Raw genomic sequence first — 15,626 nt, 5'->3', positions numbered from 1 at the left:
TATAGTAGATTTTTTTTCCCCCATCCAACAATATGACAACACACTTTCTTAAAAAGTTAATCTGGGATGCTCTGGTGAAAACCTTATTAGAATCCAAATAAACAATATCAGTCCCTTCCTTCATTACCATCTGCTTAATTACCCTAAGCAGTTAAAGGATGTGACTCTCACTCAGGAATCTTGCAATTAAATATGGTATCTTGTAATAGGCTTGAAACACACAGATTATTTCAATGTCAGTGATGACAAATGGTAAAATACAGATAACTTTCTAGAACAAATCATGTTCTTTTTTCTCATTTTAGATGAGCAAATATATTGAAAGGAGCCAATTATTTCAACTGAACTCAGCGTAATGACAACATATTCTAAAATAAAACTTGTTTTATATTACAAAAATAGAGCTATCTACAGCTCCTTCTTGAAAACCAGGAGCGGTTAGGATGATACTGAGAATTTTTTTTTAACATTAGAAACTGAAAACAGCACCATGAGGACAGAGATTAAAAAAAAAAAATCTACATCGCGGCTTCAGATCTACTGTGCTCATCATGGTTGTTGGAATGAATCTCATGTAGTTTCTCCTCTTCTGGAACCTGCCATGAAAACCAAAGAAGAGTTCAGTCATTCTGTCCTAAGAGGAGATTAATGTGCACTTATAAGGTCATTCTCTTTATATATATAAAAACAATAGTGCCAGGAGGCAGATCTTCTGAACAATAAGCTCAATGATCAGATCACTCAATCAGGAAGCAGAAGAGCTTCTGCTCAGCCTAAGGGGGACTGCCCCTATAAATACTGAATATATGCTCTAAATTTCATTTGGTAGGAAATCTTAGGTGGCACTAGAAAAGCAGCCAAGAATGTTGCTAAATATGTTCCTAAACATCAGCAAGGAAGAAGGAATCTGCAGAGTAAGCAGTTAGAAGGGAGTTAAAGTAATTCTAATCTCAATTCATTGGTTGTATTTCTTCTTTATGCTCAAGACCAGTCTAATGTAAAAGACATGACTAGGTAAGAAGTCCAAAAATATCCTGGACGCCTTGATAAAGTCAAAGCCTGAGGCAAAGAAACAGTTTCAAAGCTGACTCTTGTGTGCAAGTGATCCTTTCTGTTTTAACAAAGGGTCACACTGTGACCCCACAAACCCCAGGAGAGCAGGACTGTAGTGTGCTGTATGTCTTCCTACATGACAAAACTGAAGCTTCTCCATCAGGATCATTTTTCAACCACTGATTATATCTTACCTCCCAATAAACAGAGTCATCAAAGCAATTCTGATCAGATGCTTGTCCCAAGAAGGGCAGCTTTAGAATGCAACCTGCAGAGAAATGGATATCAGAGATTAAAAAATGGACACTGTGCCCAAAAAGATGTTCCTCAGATGTGCTCTGGGGAGTCATTTAAGTTCTCTGCCTTGTTCTCTAGTCTACAGAAATATACAGCCCTCTTGGGACATCGTACCTCTCATTATCAGAGGTGATGCAGGTTGCTGCATTTTGACATTGGTGAGAGCTTATTTTTAATTGCACAAGGCCTTCCCAGATTTCATCCTGGATTTTTCTCTTTCAACATCAACTTTGGTTTGGAAAGTATCCATTTTTTTCCCCCAGGATTGATCTGTGACCTGGGATATGTCCTCAAGCAATCTGCCCAAGTATAGTCAAGTTACCAGGCTTTGGATATCATATATGGCAGCTGCACAGTACAGGTTTGTCTGAGATCAGTGATTCAGATCATAGAACACATACCAGAGAACCTGGAAAAGGTCCTACATCAGACTAAGGAATTGTCAGCTGAAGTCCAGCTTTTGGGAGAATACATTCTAGTGTTTTAGAGTTACCAATATTGAGCCGGAAGGAACCAGTCTCAATTGATTCTTCTCCACATATAAGGCACACGAGATGGGAATCACATGCAGAAATCCAGTTGCCTTTGGGCATGGGCCAGGCATGGATCTCTTGTAAATCCTGTGTCATATTTACCAGCCTAATATAGATAAATCAAATCTTTGATTTTTTCACATGAAATTGTTGACATGTGGAAGTTCTCCATGGGCACATCTCTAAATTTACATTGCTTTCAGTTGGTGTATGCATTGCACTGACCTGTCAATATTCCGCCTGCCAGTGCAATTCCAATCGTGCTGCCCAGGGCAGCAGCCTGCATGTCAAGAGTAAAGTGGACATTTGCCCTGAAAAGGACAGAAAAGTAAACCATAGACAATTGAGAACCTTGAGGGTGAGCTTCTGTCTTACAGCTCTGTTCATGTTTGCTCTTTGCTGGACAGGATGGCTCGTATCCTATCATTGCTGTGGCCAGGGCATAAACCATGTAAGACTGATCTTATTTCAGTCTTGTTTTAGACTAAAACTCAGCATAAGCTTTTTGAAAAGGTTAGTATCTTATAAGCCTTCTGTGAATGTTCCCCTTTGTGAAAAAGACCACCATTTCATCTTCCCGTAGCCTTCTTTGTAAAAGAGTAGAAATAGCCCATTTGCCAATTGATCTTTTTCTTGGATATCTTACAGCTACCAGCGTTGTAATTGTAGAATCATGATAATGATTCTATTACTTTTGATGCAGTGTGCTGTGAGTTGTTGTTTTTTATGATTTTTTAATTTTCACCTGAGCTGTTAATTTGGAACAAACTTAACATATAAACAGTGTATTAAAGGCAGTATATCAAGAAGAGTTTTGTATTTAAACCAGAACACCATGTCTGGCATCAAACCAAAGATGCATTTTGTGAAAGTAAATCATAATTAGATGCAAGGAAAGGAAAAAAAAATTAGGATGAGCCTTCACTAAAGGAAACTTCTTTCTCTCTTCTCTCTATAACTTACCTGATTTCTTTTCTCACTGCAGTTACAATGATGCCTGCGATACCTCCCAGTATTCCAGGTAGACCATGTAAATTATGGACTCCACGAGTGTCTGGAATGTTCAGCTTGGAGGCCATAAAAGGCTAAAATGAGGGGAAACACAAAGTTTATGGTGAATTTATAGTCTTCCATTATCTCTAAAATGATAGGCAGAAGAAATAAATGGAAAAGAAGTAAACATTTCATGTAGACAGGTAAAGTTTGGCTATAAAACCTGCTTTCTCCCCTTCAGTGTGAAACTAGGTACATGGAGAAAACTGTGTAGCTAAGTATAAGTGATACAACTGTACAATGTGCCATTGCGATGGTACAAAATATGGTAGTTCTGTGATGTTCCTGATCTTTTCAGCCACTGTAACAAAGACTGAAAGAAGTGGCTAATACATACATGCCTGTTCTGAGTCTGCTAGTCACTTGTTTTGTACCAGAATGGCAGGAAATGGCAGTTTGTTGAAATCAAAACAAGCAGCACTCCCAAAATGAAGAGTTTTACTCAGAATATTTTGTTTCAACATTTTGCATATGAAACACTTCCACTTTGGACTTCAAAATATATTCCATTACTCATTTATTTAGAAATCTTAAAACACTGAAATAATACTGTTTCAGTGTTAATCTGAAGCACAGTTCTTCTGGTGGAGGTTGTTTGGGAATCATGGGCTTGGAGCAACATCCTGCCAGTTCCATGGAACAGAAATCCCAAGTTGAATGAACTCTAAAATGACCCATCTACATTTTTAGCTAGATGATAAATTCAAGATGGTTCACAAGCATATATTTAAGTCACACTGATTTCAAAATAAGTCAACTACTATGTGCAGTCTGTAGAGTATAAGCCAGTTACTAAAATTCCTTTCTAGTAAACCAAGTCAATGAAGCAACAAAGCAGACGAGAGTGGAGGCAGGTCCTAGATACTTACAGTCAGGAACTTGAACCCAAGGACAGAGATGATCCCAGCAATGCTCCCAATGCACATGGCACCGAAAGGGTAGATTAACATGTCGGCACAGGTACCCACTGCTACTCCTCCTGCCAGAGTGGCATTTTGAATGAGAACCTGCACAGAATATACAGTGGTGAAGATGATATATGTGGAATAGAGATTTTTTGGGGGGGGTCTGAATGACTTGTAAACCTTGCTTGCATGCTTTTTTTTTTTTTCTTCTCTTTTCATTAGATATGAATTGTCCAATGAAGATTGAATAGGAATTTAAAATGTGCCACTCAATTGTGGCTTTCTGGGTTTGTTTCAAAACTACTCCGAGCCAGTTTAGCCTGGGTCTGCTATGGGCCTGCCCCCCTCTCCTGGCTGAGCCAGCAAGCACTGCATCCCACAACAGCAACGAATTCTGAAAACTCATTGAACTGGACCACCTCACACTAGGCTTAGATGAACCCTGCAACAACTGCAAAGTAGTGAGTGAAAACATATGGATTTTAGGGCAAGGAGAGGAAAGCGTGGAATCCTGACATCTCCAATCTCGTTTGGCTTTGGCTGTTGCGCAGCTGAATTCTGAGACTGTCAGGGAACACGACAGTGCTTTCAGAGAATTATTTTAGCTATTTTAATACAGAAATTCAGATAAGAACTTGTTTGGAATAAGACCCCCAAATCCACCTGAACTTTGGAGTAATGTGCCTATGGCTCTTGTCCACAGCTGGTTCTGTGGACAAGAGAGAACAAGGGAGCAGGACCATCACTGTAACGTCTGAGAGCATTGGGGTCTCCAGATGAACTGATCCCATTGAGGAAGCATATTCAGGGAGGGATGACTTACGGTTCAACCTGACATTGTACCTTTTAGAAGCGTAATAGTCCGAATTTTGCCTACATTGTGAGCAAAGCCTCCAGATAGCTCACAGATGTTGGAACTCTACAGCATTATCCTTACTTTAGAGGGGTGACTCAATTTAACAGAGGGTTTGGCATCACTCTTACCATACTGAATTTGCCTCTCTGATCCACCAGGCTGGAGAGGGCAAATGTTACGACAGTACATGCAGCAAGGGAGTAGTAAGTGTTGACAATTGCTCTCGTCTGGTGATCTTGGTCATATGCAATGGCAGAGTTAAAACTGGGCCAAAACAGCCAAAGGAATAGGGTGCCTGAATGAATATAAGACAAAACCAAACAAAGACTATTCAGTCACAAGGGATATTTTAGTGCGAAAGATTCGATGCAAAAGAACTACCTATAGGAAGTCAGGAAGATTGTCAATATGAAATATGGAATAGTCAAAATCCTGGAAGAAATAACAGATTATGCAGAAGCTTTTAACACTAGCAGCTGGGATTCTGACACATGCTCTCTGTCAAATCTTACTGGAGAACTTTAAGGTATTATAACCCCTTGCTGTGCCCCACATACACCTCAGTTCCAGAGCTCACAACCTCCGTAAAAATGATGGCAGAGTAGGATGTGTGCTGGTGCAAGACAGTTCACATATAAATCCTTTATCACCTATTGGTATAACTGATGATTTTAACTGATAAAGTGATCTATGGACAGGTCTCAGTGAGAGGTGGATGCATGTCTCATTCCATAAACCATGTATTTTGTAACGTTTATTAGTAGGACAGGGCACAGCTGAATATGGCCAATTTCTGTGGAAATGCTGCTCATAACAGAAGTCACAAAAAGGGGCTTCCCATCAATGCATAGTGAAAATGCATGTTTACTTTGATATTTCCTCTTTTTATCCAAAGAAAAAATGTAAAAATATGGGTTTCACTGAAAACTTAATGCATGCATCAGACAAAAAAGAATATGACTCCAGAACTATATGCAGAAAAATGGATGTAGCATAACAATAGGCAATCTTAAAAACAAACTGAAAGAAGGATGGACAACCAATCAGAGCTATTACTTCCCTGTGCTTCTTCTACTTACCAATCATGGCAAATATGTCAGAGTGGTAGGTTGATTCTTCATTTTCATGTTTGTTTTTCAAGCCAGGACGATACAAGATTGCGGCTACAGCCAAACCAAAATAAGCTCCAAAAGCATGGATAGTCATTGAGGCTCCAACATCTGTGGCCTGCAACAGGGATCCAAAACAATACCACAAATTTTAAATAGAGGAAGGATAAGGATCTGGTGAATGAGAAGTCTGGATGACTCTGCTGGTTTATTTTGTATGGTAGAGATAGAATGTGTAAACTGAAAATATTACAAAATGAAAACTCGTCACTAATAAGAATGCACATGACACTATATCTACAAATCAGAATTTATATGAAATACTTTTTTACTGATAACCTTTTTTAGTATGGTCTTCAAAATGTTTCATGATTCTTTTGTCTAATAGCGCTGGAAAGCAGAATTCCTGATCACTGGTGAAGGATCTCAGTGGATTTTATGAGTGAATATAGTAAAAAGTGAAACATCTGAAAATTCTTCAGAGTTGTTAGATTTCAGTTGGGATAAAGCATTCATTGCTCAAGTGCCTCTCTAGCTAAAAACTGCAACATTCCTTGATTAGGCTTGACTATGCTCTAAGAATAGTATTTACCTATTTACTCAACTAAGGGAGGCAGAGGGAAAAATAAAATAGTTTAAGATCAAGGAAAGACTATTCAAAGACTTTTATAATCAAAAGCAAAATCAATGGAATAGGTATCAGAGGATCTTTAGATATGGACACCAGCTTGCTTTTAGCTTTCCTGACCATATACATTCGTATTTCCTATAATGCTTTCTTTTAAGAATTAGATGATACTCTTCCTTTCATGAACATTTTTCAAATATATATGTAAATATGCCATTGCTTTTTGCCCAAACCAAGGCATCTGGAGAGAATGTTGGAGCATTTAGCAGGGGCTATGGTGTAGTCAGAAGCTGGCAAATAGAAACATAGGGCATGATACAAAAATGCAGTCATGCGGTGGCGTTTGAGATGCACTCCAGCGGCCAGTGTTGAGGAGCACAGCTCCTTTGTAGCTCCTCTGTCATTTTTGTCATCCCGGTGCAAATGTCTTACATGCCCTATGGTATTTGAAACAGCAATTTGAAACAGCACAAGGTGCTTATGCTTAGGCAGCTGAAGCAGACATACACGTTCAGGTGCTGCAGAGTGAATTCAGGGAGATAGAAATGTGCCCAGATGTATAGTCATCTTTGACAAGCGTGACACTTTTCTACATATCAGCTGAGATGCTGTAGCTGCCCATATGTACATTCTCGGTCCAAACTAGCTATGAAGTTAAATAATGTTGGCTTAAACCTCTTTCTGATCTCTGAAACTGAGATTCCAGCAAAGCCACGTTACCTTGCATCTGGGGAAAAACAAAAATACAGATAGGGGCTTTCTGTTTAAGGTAGTTTGAGGCTGATGGTAGTAAGCTGTTAGCCTGCCATAGCTTAATTGTGTTGTTCAGCCCAAACATATCATATAGACAGAAGCAGTATGTTAAGTTGAGGTGAAGCAGTGAGATATATGAACAGGACAAGCCAGACTGAAGAAGAAGAAGAGCAAAAACTTGGGGAATCCAATGTGAGAGGAGGTAGATGGCTGTGAAAGACAAACCACTCCATATAGGTTAGTATTTGTTATAACCAGAAGACAATTATTTCTAAATACTTGTACCTGAAGTATTTCTGTAACTAAATGTTTGTTGCATGCAAAGATTGTGATCTCCAAAATGGTCAAGATCAGCATCTGAAGTGGACTTGTTTTCCCCAGGACGGCTCCAAATGAAATTAAAGCACTTGCTGTACTCAAGTCTGCATTTATCATGCTGAAGTTAAGAAAATAAATCATAACAAAACCAAAAAAAAAGAAAGAAAAATACACAGAGGAAAAAAAAAATCAGTTTTCTAGAAATAAAGATGAACTAAAACTTATCGTATCAGTAATATAATAAAGCTTTAACACTTGAGATTTAAAACTGTTAGGATACATTCTGCTCTTTGTGGACAAATATTAAATCAAACCTTTCCTTTCTTAGGCAAGGGGATCTTCCTGATTACTGAGGATAAAGTGTAGGAAGGTTACTTCCTGCTTAGACCATATTTGTGTGCAGCTAATTGAAATTACAGTGGAAAGTCACCGGAGACTTGTATTGAGGATGCACAGGGATTGTTGTTTGAATTCCAGAGATAACAGGGAGCTTCTGTTTTTGGTTGGATGGTTTAGCTCCTTTTCAAAAGCCTTAAGTGCCTTTCTGAGATAGTGCATCAGGTTTGCACTGGGTGATGTCAGGAAGGAGCAGTGTTGACAGGTTGTGGGGAATGGCAAAAGTAAATGAAAACACAAATTGGTCAAAGACCTCCAGGATGGAGGGACACAAGCTATGGCTCCCTCATCAAAGGATTGTCTGCTCTAAGCATGATGCTCATGCCCATAATTTCTCCAGAAGCAGGAAAAAACCTCATGTGTAGATAAACACACTGGTCCAGCCATTCCTCTGTGACCCCGTGTACCACAGAAGGACAGACCCTTTTGTGCCTACTGGATGCAGGAGAGATCTGGAGAGCTCCTGGTGCTATGCTGGTGAGGGAAATGTTGCAACTTCCAGGGCTCCAGAGATTCAGACAGGTCTCTATACATGGCATATGGCCCACCTGTAGCTTAAAATCCAAATTTCATCCTGTTTTCCCTTGGCCCAAAGCATTAATGTTACTTCTTGAGAGGTGGCAGACTGATGAATGCTGAGAGATGGGCAGTCATGCTCCATCAAATTTTAGTGAGCTCAGAAATCTGATCTCACAGCTATTGTAGTTTTGTGTCTTTTCCTGATATCTTAAGGGGGAGATTGCCAATTTTGGAAATGTCACACATACCTTTTGATATCAATATTAATTTTCCCTCCTTTCATGTGCCAAAATCCTTGCACCAGAGTGCCCCACTGGAGACCCAAGGCAGCAATAAGCATGTTGATACCAACACCACTGAATCCATATTTCTTCAGAAAAGTCATCAGGAAACCAAATCCAACAAATATCATCACATGGACATCCTGAAAGACTTAAGGGAGAAAAAAAAAATCTATGTAAACAGGGACTATAGATGGAGGAAAGCCAGGGACAAAGGAGGGTTTACTAGAAAAGAGATTGATGCTAAACTCATATTGTCAATATGATCCATCCATTCACATTTAATGATGAGCCTACTTGTTACAGATTGAGTGTTTTGAAAATTCATGACTCAGGATCGGTTTTATTACTTGCTGCATCGTTATTCAGAGAACACTAGTTCTATACCTATACTAGCAAATTTAATGTATCTGCAATTGTTCTCTGGGCCTGAAGCTACCTGGAATAACATAGCTTCATGTCTGTACAGCAAACTCTTCTCCCCTCAGATCAGGGTTGTCACCTCCAACGTGTTCTGGCCTAACTCCAAAAATACACATGGGAATTATTTGGGAGCATGCTAGTTGGACCACTGCAAAGGTATGCCTGTGATTTCAAACAATTTACTCTACAAAAAAATTGATTCTCATTTCTTTACCTGGGCACTTGTAATTTATTGGTTTAGAAGTTGCCTGTAAGAACTATACTAATACTAATAGTGATAATCAGCATATGCTTATCCCTCCTTCAAACACTTCTAAATGTTAAAATATGGCTAATTCTTTTAATTAATTTTTGAAGTTTTTTTTTCTTTCATTTTTCAGGCTTTTTAATACAAACTGAATTTATCCTTACAACATGGATATTATATTATTTTCCATTTTGAAGTATTTTGTTTTTCTGAAGTGTTTAATATGATCTCTACACCTACCAGATCTGAGTCCTGTAATTAAGATTTTTTTTCTGATTTTATTGTTAGTAAGAATCTCAGTAGAGAGAACCATTATTTTCATTTCTCTTTCATTGGGCCTTAGATGCAAATATGTAGGAAAAACTGAGACATTGACTTAGTAAATGTAACATTTGTCTTGAAGTATTTGCCAGTTGTGGTATTTTCATGTTTCCTGTAGTTTTGCTATATGCATTACCAACTTTAACCAAAAGAGGGCCCAAAAGTATAAATAAATACTGGAGATTCCAAATAAACTTTATTGTATTTGTATTGTCATGTGCTAGTTCTGACACAGCACTGAAATGCATACATGTATGCAAATAAGAACATTTACACTGAGTTGCACACTTTTAAGAATTAGGGTCTAAATGCACAGACATTCCCACCACTTTTGCTTCCTCTTTGAACTGGGTTTTTCACATGCATTAACTGACTTTGATAATAGCCAGTGAAGTGACTTTCTGAGGCTCCTGAAGTCATTTGGAATCTCCCCATTTTCCACCGTGCTACTCAATTTCCAGAACTACTTCCCAAAATTTCGTGTTGCACTTACTACTTATTTTAAGAGATATACAGCCAACTTAGCTCCCCCATTTGTACTGCTGCTCTTTCGATACACTTGCAGATTTTGTATCTCAAAGTGGAGTGAAAATAATCATCTCACTTGAAGTTCAACGTATTTATTTCCTTGCTTTAAAGAGCATTTCAAGAAACTGAAAAGATATGTCTTGGGACAACATAAACCATGCTTAAAAAACCTTCCTGATCTTGCCAGCAGGAAAATTTGTATGCAGTCAAGAATTTAAAATAGTATAGTGCATGCTGTACTCAACAATAGTGCCTAGGGGTCCCATTATTTTGAGGGGGGGGACACTATCTACAGCTACCCTGGTGTCTGCTGACAGCCTGGTGCTCAGCAGTTTAGTTGGAGCCATAGGCTTGCAAGTGAGACAAAAATGTGGTGGTGGGTCACATGAAAAAGATCTCAAATAAATAAGGGAAGGAATAACCAGAGATTCCACCCCCCACCCCTTTTGGAGGATACGTGAAAACCGTATGCCTAACAACCCTTTTTCTCCTCTTTTTAAAATAATTTTGTACCAGTGACCCTTCACCCAGTAATATGCAGGATCAGCACCTTTGCATATTAGAAATGGCCTGGTTTATTGGACTGACTCTTGTAAAACTATACTATAAAAGGCCTGTTAATGGTGTTAAACAAATACAGAACTAGGGGGAAAATCTATAAGAGAAGCAGCTTCTACAACAGTAGTCTTTTTGTTTGGCTTTAACAGGAACAAATGGAAATGTATTAAATAAACTATTGGCATAAGAAGTTACAAAGAGATATAGGACTTCAACAGTTTTTAGTTCATACCACAAATGAGTTTCATGCACAAAAATGAGAGGTGCATTTGAAAATGACCCACGGCTTGCCTTTTTAGACTCTGAATCAACCTAGGTTATGGACTTTCCAGTAAAGCCTAAGGAACAACCCAGTCCTTAATTATGCACATTCGCAGGAGCAGCCAGCTCTGTAGAAGAGGGTTCTCCCAGTCTCCCAGAGAAGACTATGATTTGTTAGCATTCAGCATATTATTTTCTCTTATTTGTAATATGCTGGTTAAATCATTGCAGACAAAGCAAGTAAATTGCTCTCATCAAAAAAAATGCCATTTGTGTTTACAGCAATGCAACAAATCATGTCCAGATTAGTAAAAGATGCTTTACTGCTTAAGTAAGCTGACACTAAGTACAAACCAAAGAACAGCTTTCAAAAGCGCCTTGATGACCAAGTAGTTTAATTACCAGTGCCCATCAACAGGGCTTCTGCATGCTCAAGTCTTCTTGTTTGAAAGATGCTTTTGGAAATCTTTCCACAGCCCTAAAGATCCAGCAATTCTGCTGGAAACAAATGGCTTGTTGACATGTAATCCTGGGGCCTCCTGAGGGCTGTCCAGGATTCATATAAATGTTTTAAAGCTGTCTGGACTTACTTGCACATCAGATTAAAAGTCTTGGGGAAAACTAGGTTAATTCCTGGATGTTAAGGACAATTTTCACAAACTGAAGATCTTGAATTTGCATAGTATGGACCTTGTGCTTGAACTGTCTCTTGCACATTTTTTTTAAAGAACAGTAGGTCTGGAATGGTTTCAAATGATGGAGAAAACAGCACAATATGAAATAAGCTGTTTCAATGACTAATTGTGTTTAATAAAATATAGCACTTCTATTCTGTGAGACAGGAAGAGAAAGACTGGGAAAAACGCTCCAGCTGATCCTGGGCAAAACCAATGCACGTGATTCTGCCAAGGCTGCTCAAAGCTAATATATTAATTTCACTGCAAGGTCTCTGCTTGATGGTCAGTCTCGATGCAGAGGTGTTTGTGGAATCCAGTTTTATGCTTAAACTGTAATTTTGCTCTGCCTGAAGAAGAAAACCTTACAATCCAGAACAAGAAGGGCACAGAAACCTTTCTGAGCCATGGGACATGGATCAGACACAGAACATTACATCCTGGATGCCGGCACTGCAGAAACCACCTAGGAGTACTTACAAAATCACTGCACACCCTCTTCCTCCCATTCCACTGGTACATCACACATAAAGTTGTCCATCCAATTCACCATTCCTGTGCTTGGATCCTCCAGATTCTTGGATATCCTCCATATATGATGAAAAGCTGGGAATGATCTCAGCTCAGGCCTCCTTATCTGGGTGCAAAGCTATGGTGGCTTTCGATTATTTTTTTCATCTTTCTAAGGAATGAATCCAAAAATGCTGAAACAGCTTGGGTCCATGGCACTGAGGTATTTAAGGCATACAAAAGCAGGCCTTGTGTTGCAGATCTGGCAATATAAATTGAACCCTAGATGAAGCATAAATCTACCATAGACTGAGGTACAGATGAAGTTACCATCCCAGGGCTTCCTGAACAGAGCATGTTTGGACCCATTTTTTTGTGAGTCCAGGAGAAGTCCAGACTCAGAATATGTCTCAATACATCTATACTATCATAGTCCTAACTTTTGGCCAGATATTCCTGCAAACTCTATGCTTTTATGTGCACTTTGTAGATAAAGATTTTTGAGAGAAGATGGTCTAAAAGTGAAAGCACAGGTATCAGGAAATATTGATTCTTTTTTCTACTTCTTTACTGTGAATGGGATTCATCTAATCTTAGGTGAGTACCTAAAAGCCCAGCGTTACATCTATAGTGTTTGCTTAATTTATATCCATCCTGATAAACTCAAGGACCTGTTCCCAGGCCAAAGGGCAAATGACACGGCTTGACTCACAGCCACACAACTAAATACTCTTCCAGCCCAAAACAGTATTCTCACCCATGCCGCGTATTGTGAATAGTCCCTGGTCCATGCAATGCCTGAAGCCATACCGGGGCATGTTGGAGATCAGGGTGCTGGTTTCCGTGAGCCAAAACCATGCCAGAAGCATCTTAACAGTTCAGTAGTGTGGACAACTGGGGGACAGTGTGCATAGTCATACACTGCCTGTGAGGGGTGAGAGACAGAGGTGGAGAGAGACAGGACAGTTTTTCCCGTGTATCTGAGACACTGGTCTTAGGGAGGGAAAGACTATAGATGATCCCTAACTGAATAGCTTACATTTTAAGGCCTATTTTTTAAAGGTAACAGCTGATGAGAAGAATCCTTTCCTCCATGAGTTGGATGAGGATCCTGACTCTTCTCTGCCCTCCTTCTAAAGTAGAAATGTTAAATTGAAAAACAGCAGTGCACACAAGGGCAGGGACGGGGTTTTGTTTAACACTAGAATAGCCTACCTCAGGAGCTCCCCAAGAAACATGGTACCCATGGTGCTATATGTATGGCACAGAAAGCCTCTGTCCAGAAGACTCACAGTTTAAAAAGAAATGTGCTACACCCTAATTCTTAAAAGCGTGCAACCCAAGCACCTCCGTTCATTTTCCTTGGTAAGGGGGAATCTAAGAAAGTGCAGAGTACCAAAGCCAGAAGCAGTGATATTCAACCTGGAAAAGGTTCTTGCAGATCAAACAGATCTTTACCTGAATCTGAGGGATACATGACCTAGATAACATCCTTATAGCTTCCCAAATTATACCAGGAGGGGGATGCCCAAAACACTATTGTTCTGTGGCTGTACTTGTTGTTGTTTTGGGGGAGAGGCAAAGAGGAGATTGCTGGGAGGTGTTTTAGGCTATAGCTATATTAGTAAAATAAAAGTACCACAGTACAACAATCATCTGTGTTATTAAATTGTTAGCATAGCCCCTGGCATGGTTTTGGCCTAGGCCATCTACCACTGTCCCAGGCAACAGTGAACCAGGGATATGCTGTCAGGATGCAGCCACCTGATTTAGGAGCTGAGATAGTTCAGTATGATTGACATAGCCAGGCTGTGCCTTAGACAAAGAATAAGCTCTGGCACAGCTTAATTTACTAGCGTAAGCTCTGGCACAGCTTAATTTACTAGCGTATATGTGACTAAAAGCAAGCTAATAGGCAGTGCAAAATTCATCTCTCGGAGTCACTGCTACACTGCAATGGAGTTGCCCAAATGTGGGTAACTGGCTCTTGATGTTTATCATCTGACTTGCATCTGGAGCTGAATAAATCCCTGTATTCCCTGTTGTCTTAAGTGGACAATGTTCTGTGTAAAGATACACAATGCACAACTAATGAGGTGTGAACTGACCCCAAGACCATGTTCCCCCGTAACAGTTACTGAAAGGCCAACTGGAATAACACAGAAAGAGCTATACATACATTTGTACTACATACAGGTTAGGAATTCTGTATCGTTATGATCATCGTCAAGAGGATTCCAATCAGGACTACAGATTTTTGCAATATCAGAGCCAAGAAGAAGAACAACAAATTTTCATTAGCATAAGAAAGACACAAGATGTTCCTCTGCTACCTTCTCTTGCTGTTTATTCACAAGGGCCCACTTTTGCATAAGAAGGGAAGGGTGGGAGAAGTCAGCAACGACTTCTCATGCCAATAGTGTTCTCCCTAGACTCCACCAGGCATTTCCAGAACAGAAAATCAACAAAAACATTTACAGACTGAATATTACTACTGTCCCACCACCACAGCTGAGCCACTGGTTTGCTTTGAAAGGTAGGAGGGGTTTCTCCACCTTGTGACAAAAGCTATTGGTTTCATGTAGTCCATTTTCTGCAAACGTATTTTTTAACAGTGCTGAATATGCTGCCTATTTTCATGTTATGATAAGATGACCTTTTGAAACCTGGTCAATAGTAATGGCAAGTTCTATTCATTATCTTCATTTGATACCGTAATCAGAATAGAAGGGCTGGCGAGGAGCGCTGTCGTTCATCTCTGGAAAATGGCAAAACTGTTCAAACAAATTCAGATTTCTCCAAGTTTCAACCTGCTATACAAACACTATACAAAAAGGACTTTTCTCCTGGAACAGCTAACTTCTCAGCAGTTAGTTACTTTCAGAATATATGTGCTCAACTTGAATTTAGCTTTGAAACCTGCTGCTTTCACACCCCAGAAAAAATTTCTTTGCCCCAAAGCCTGCCTTTCTTTTGTAGCTATATTGTTTGGTCTCATAAGTTATATCCTCTTTGTTCAGAAACCTTGCTTAGGATTTTTTTAAAGAACTTCTAACTACATAAACGTTAGACAGCAATACTTACATGGGTATATAGTATTCTGGGAGCCAATGCTGCTGTCATATTCCACAAATAAACCGAACAAACAAATGATGATCACTTCCAGAAGAAGAGCCAGGACAGAGAACTTGCCCCTCATGTTGGTGTCAACGGCTGAAGGCATTGCAGGACAGCAGAAGGCTGTGAGAGCCTGATAAAGAGAGAGCTGCCTAATTCAGAGGATCTTGGTGATATAGCAAGAGAGAGACAAGCGAACCCACTGTCACACCCACTATGGGAGGGAAACAGTATAAGTCAATATAGCAGTTGCTGTTCCCTGGGCTATTTCTGTGTACGAAATGCT

General features: G+C 39.5%; 1 protein-coding gene across 2 annotated transcripts; it reads right to left on the bottom strand.

The window, feature by feature from the left end:
- Positions 1-178: 178 nt before the first annotated feature.
- Positions 179-15,511, bottom strand: RHAG (Rh associated glycoprotein). 2 transcript variants are annotated; one of them, XM_026093861.2, is made up of 10 exons: positions 15,308-15,511; positions 8,669-8,852; positions 7,473-7,623; positions 5,777-5,924; positions 4,826-4,992; positions 3,806-3,943; positions 2,847-2,968; positions 2,109-2,194; positions 1,248-1,321; positions 179-596 (listed from the first exon to the last, which is right to left on the bottom strand). In XM_026093861.2, exons 1-10 carry the CDS (start codon positions 15,444-15,446, stop codon positions 519-521), a joined length of 1,287 nt encoding a protein of 428 aa, XP_025949646.2. In that variant the 5' UTR covers positions 15,447-15,511; the 3' UTR covers positions 179-518. The 2 variants fall into 2 exon arrangements, with proteins under 2 accessions (XP_025949646.2, XP_025949647.2); XM_026093862.2 differs by lacking the exon at positions 2,109-2,194.
- Positions 15,512-15,626: the final 115 nt, after the last annotated feature.

Source organism: Dromaius novaehollandiae, chromosome 3, assembly GCF_036370855.1.
Source record: "Dromaius novaehollandiae isolate bDroNov1 chromosome 3, bDroNov1.hap1, whole genome shotgun sequence".
In the NCBI taxonomy this organism is placed as follows: domain Eukaryota; kingdom Metazoa; phylum Chordata; class Aves; order Casuariiformes; family Dromaiidae; genus Dromaius; species Dromaius novaehollandiae.
Note: the sequence above shows the minus strand (reverse complement) of the source record. Positions and strands in the feature narration are given on the sequence as shown.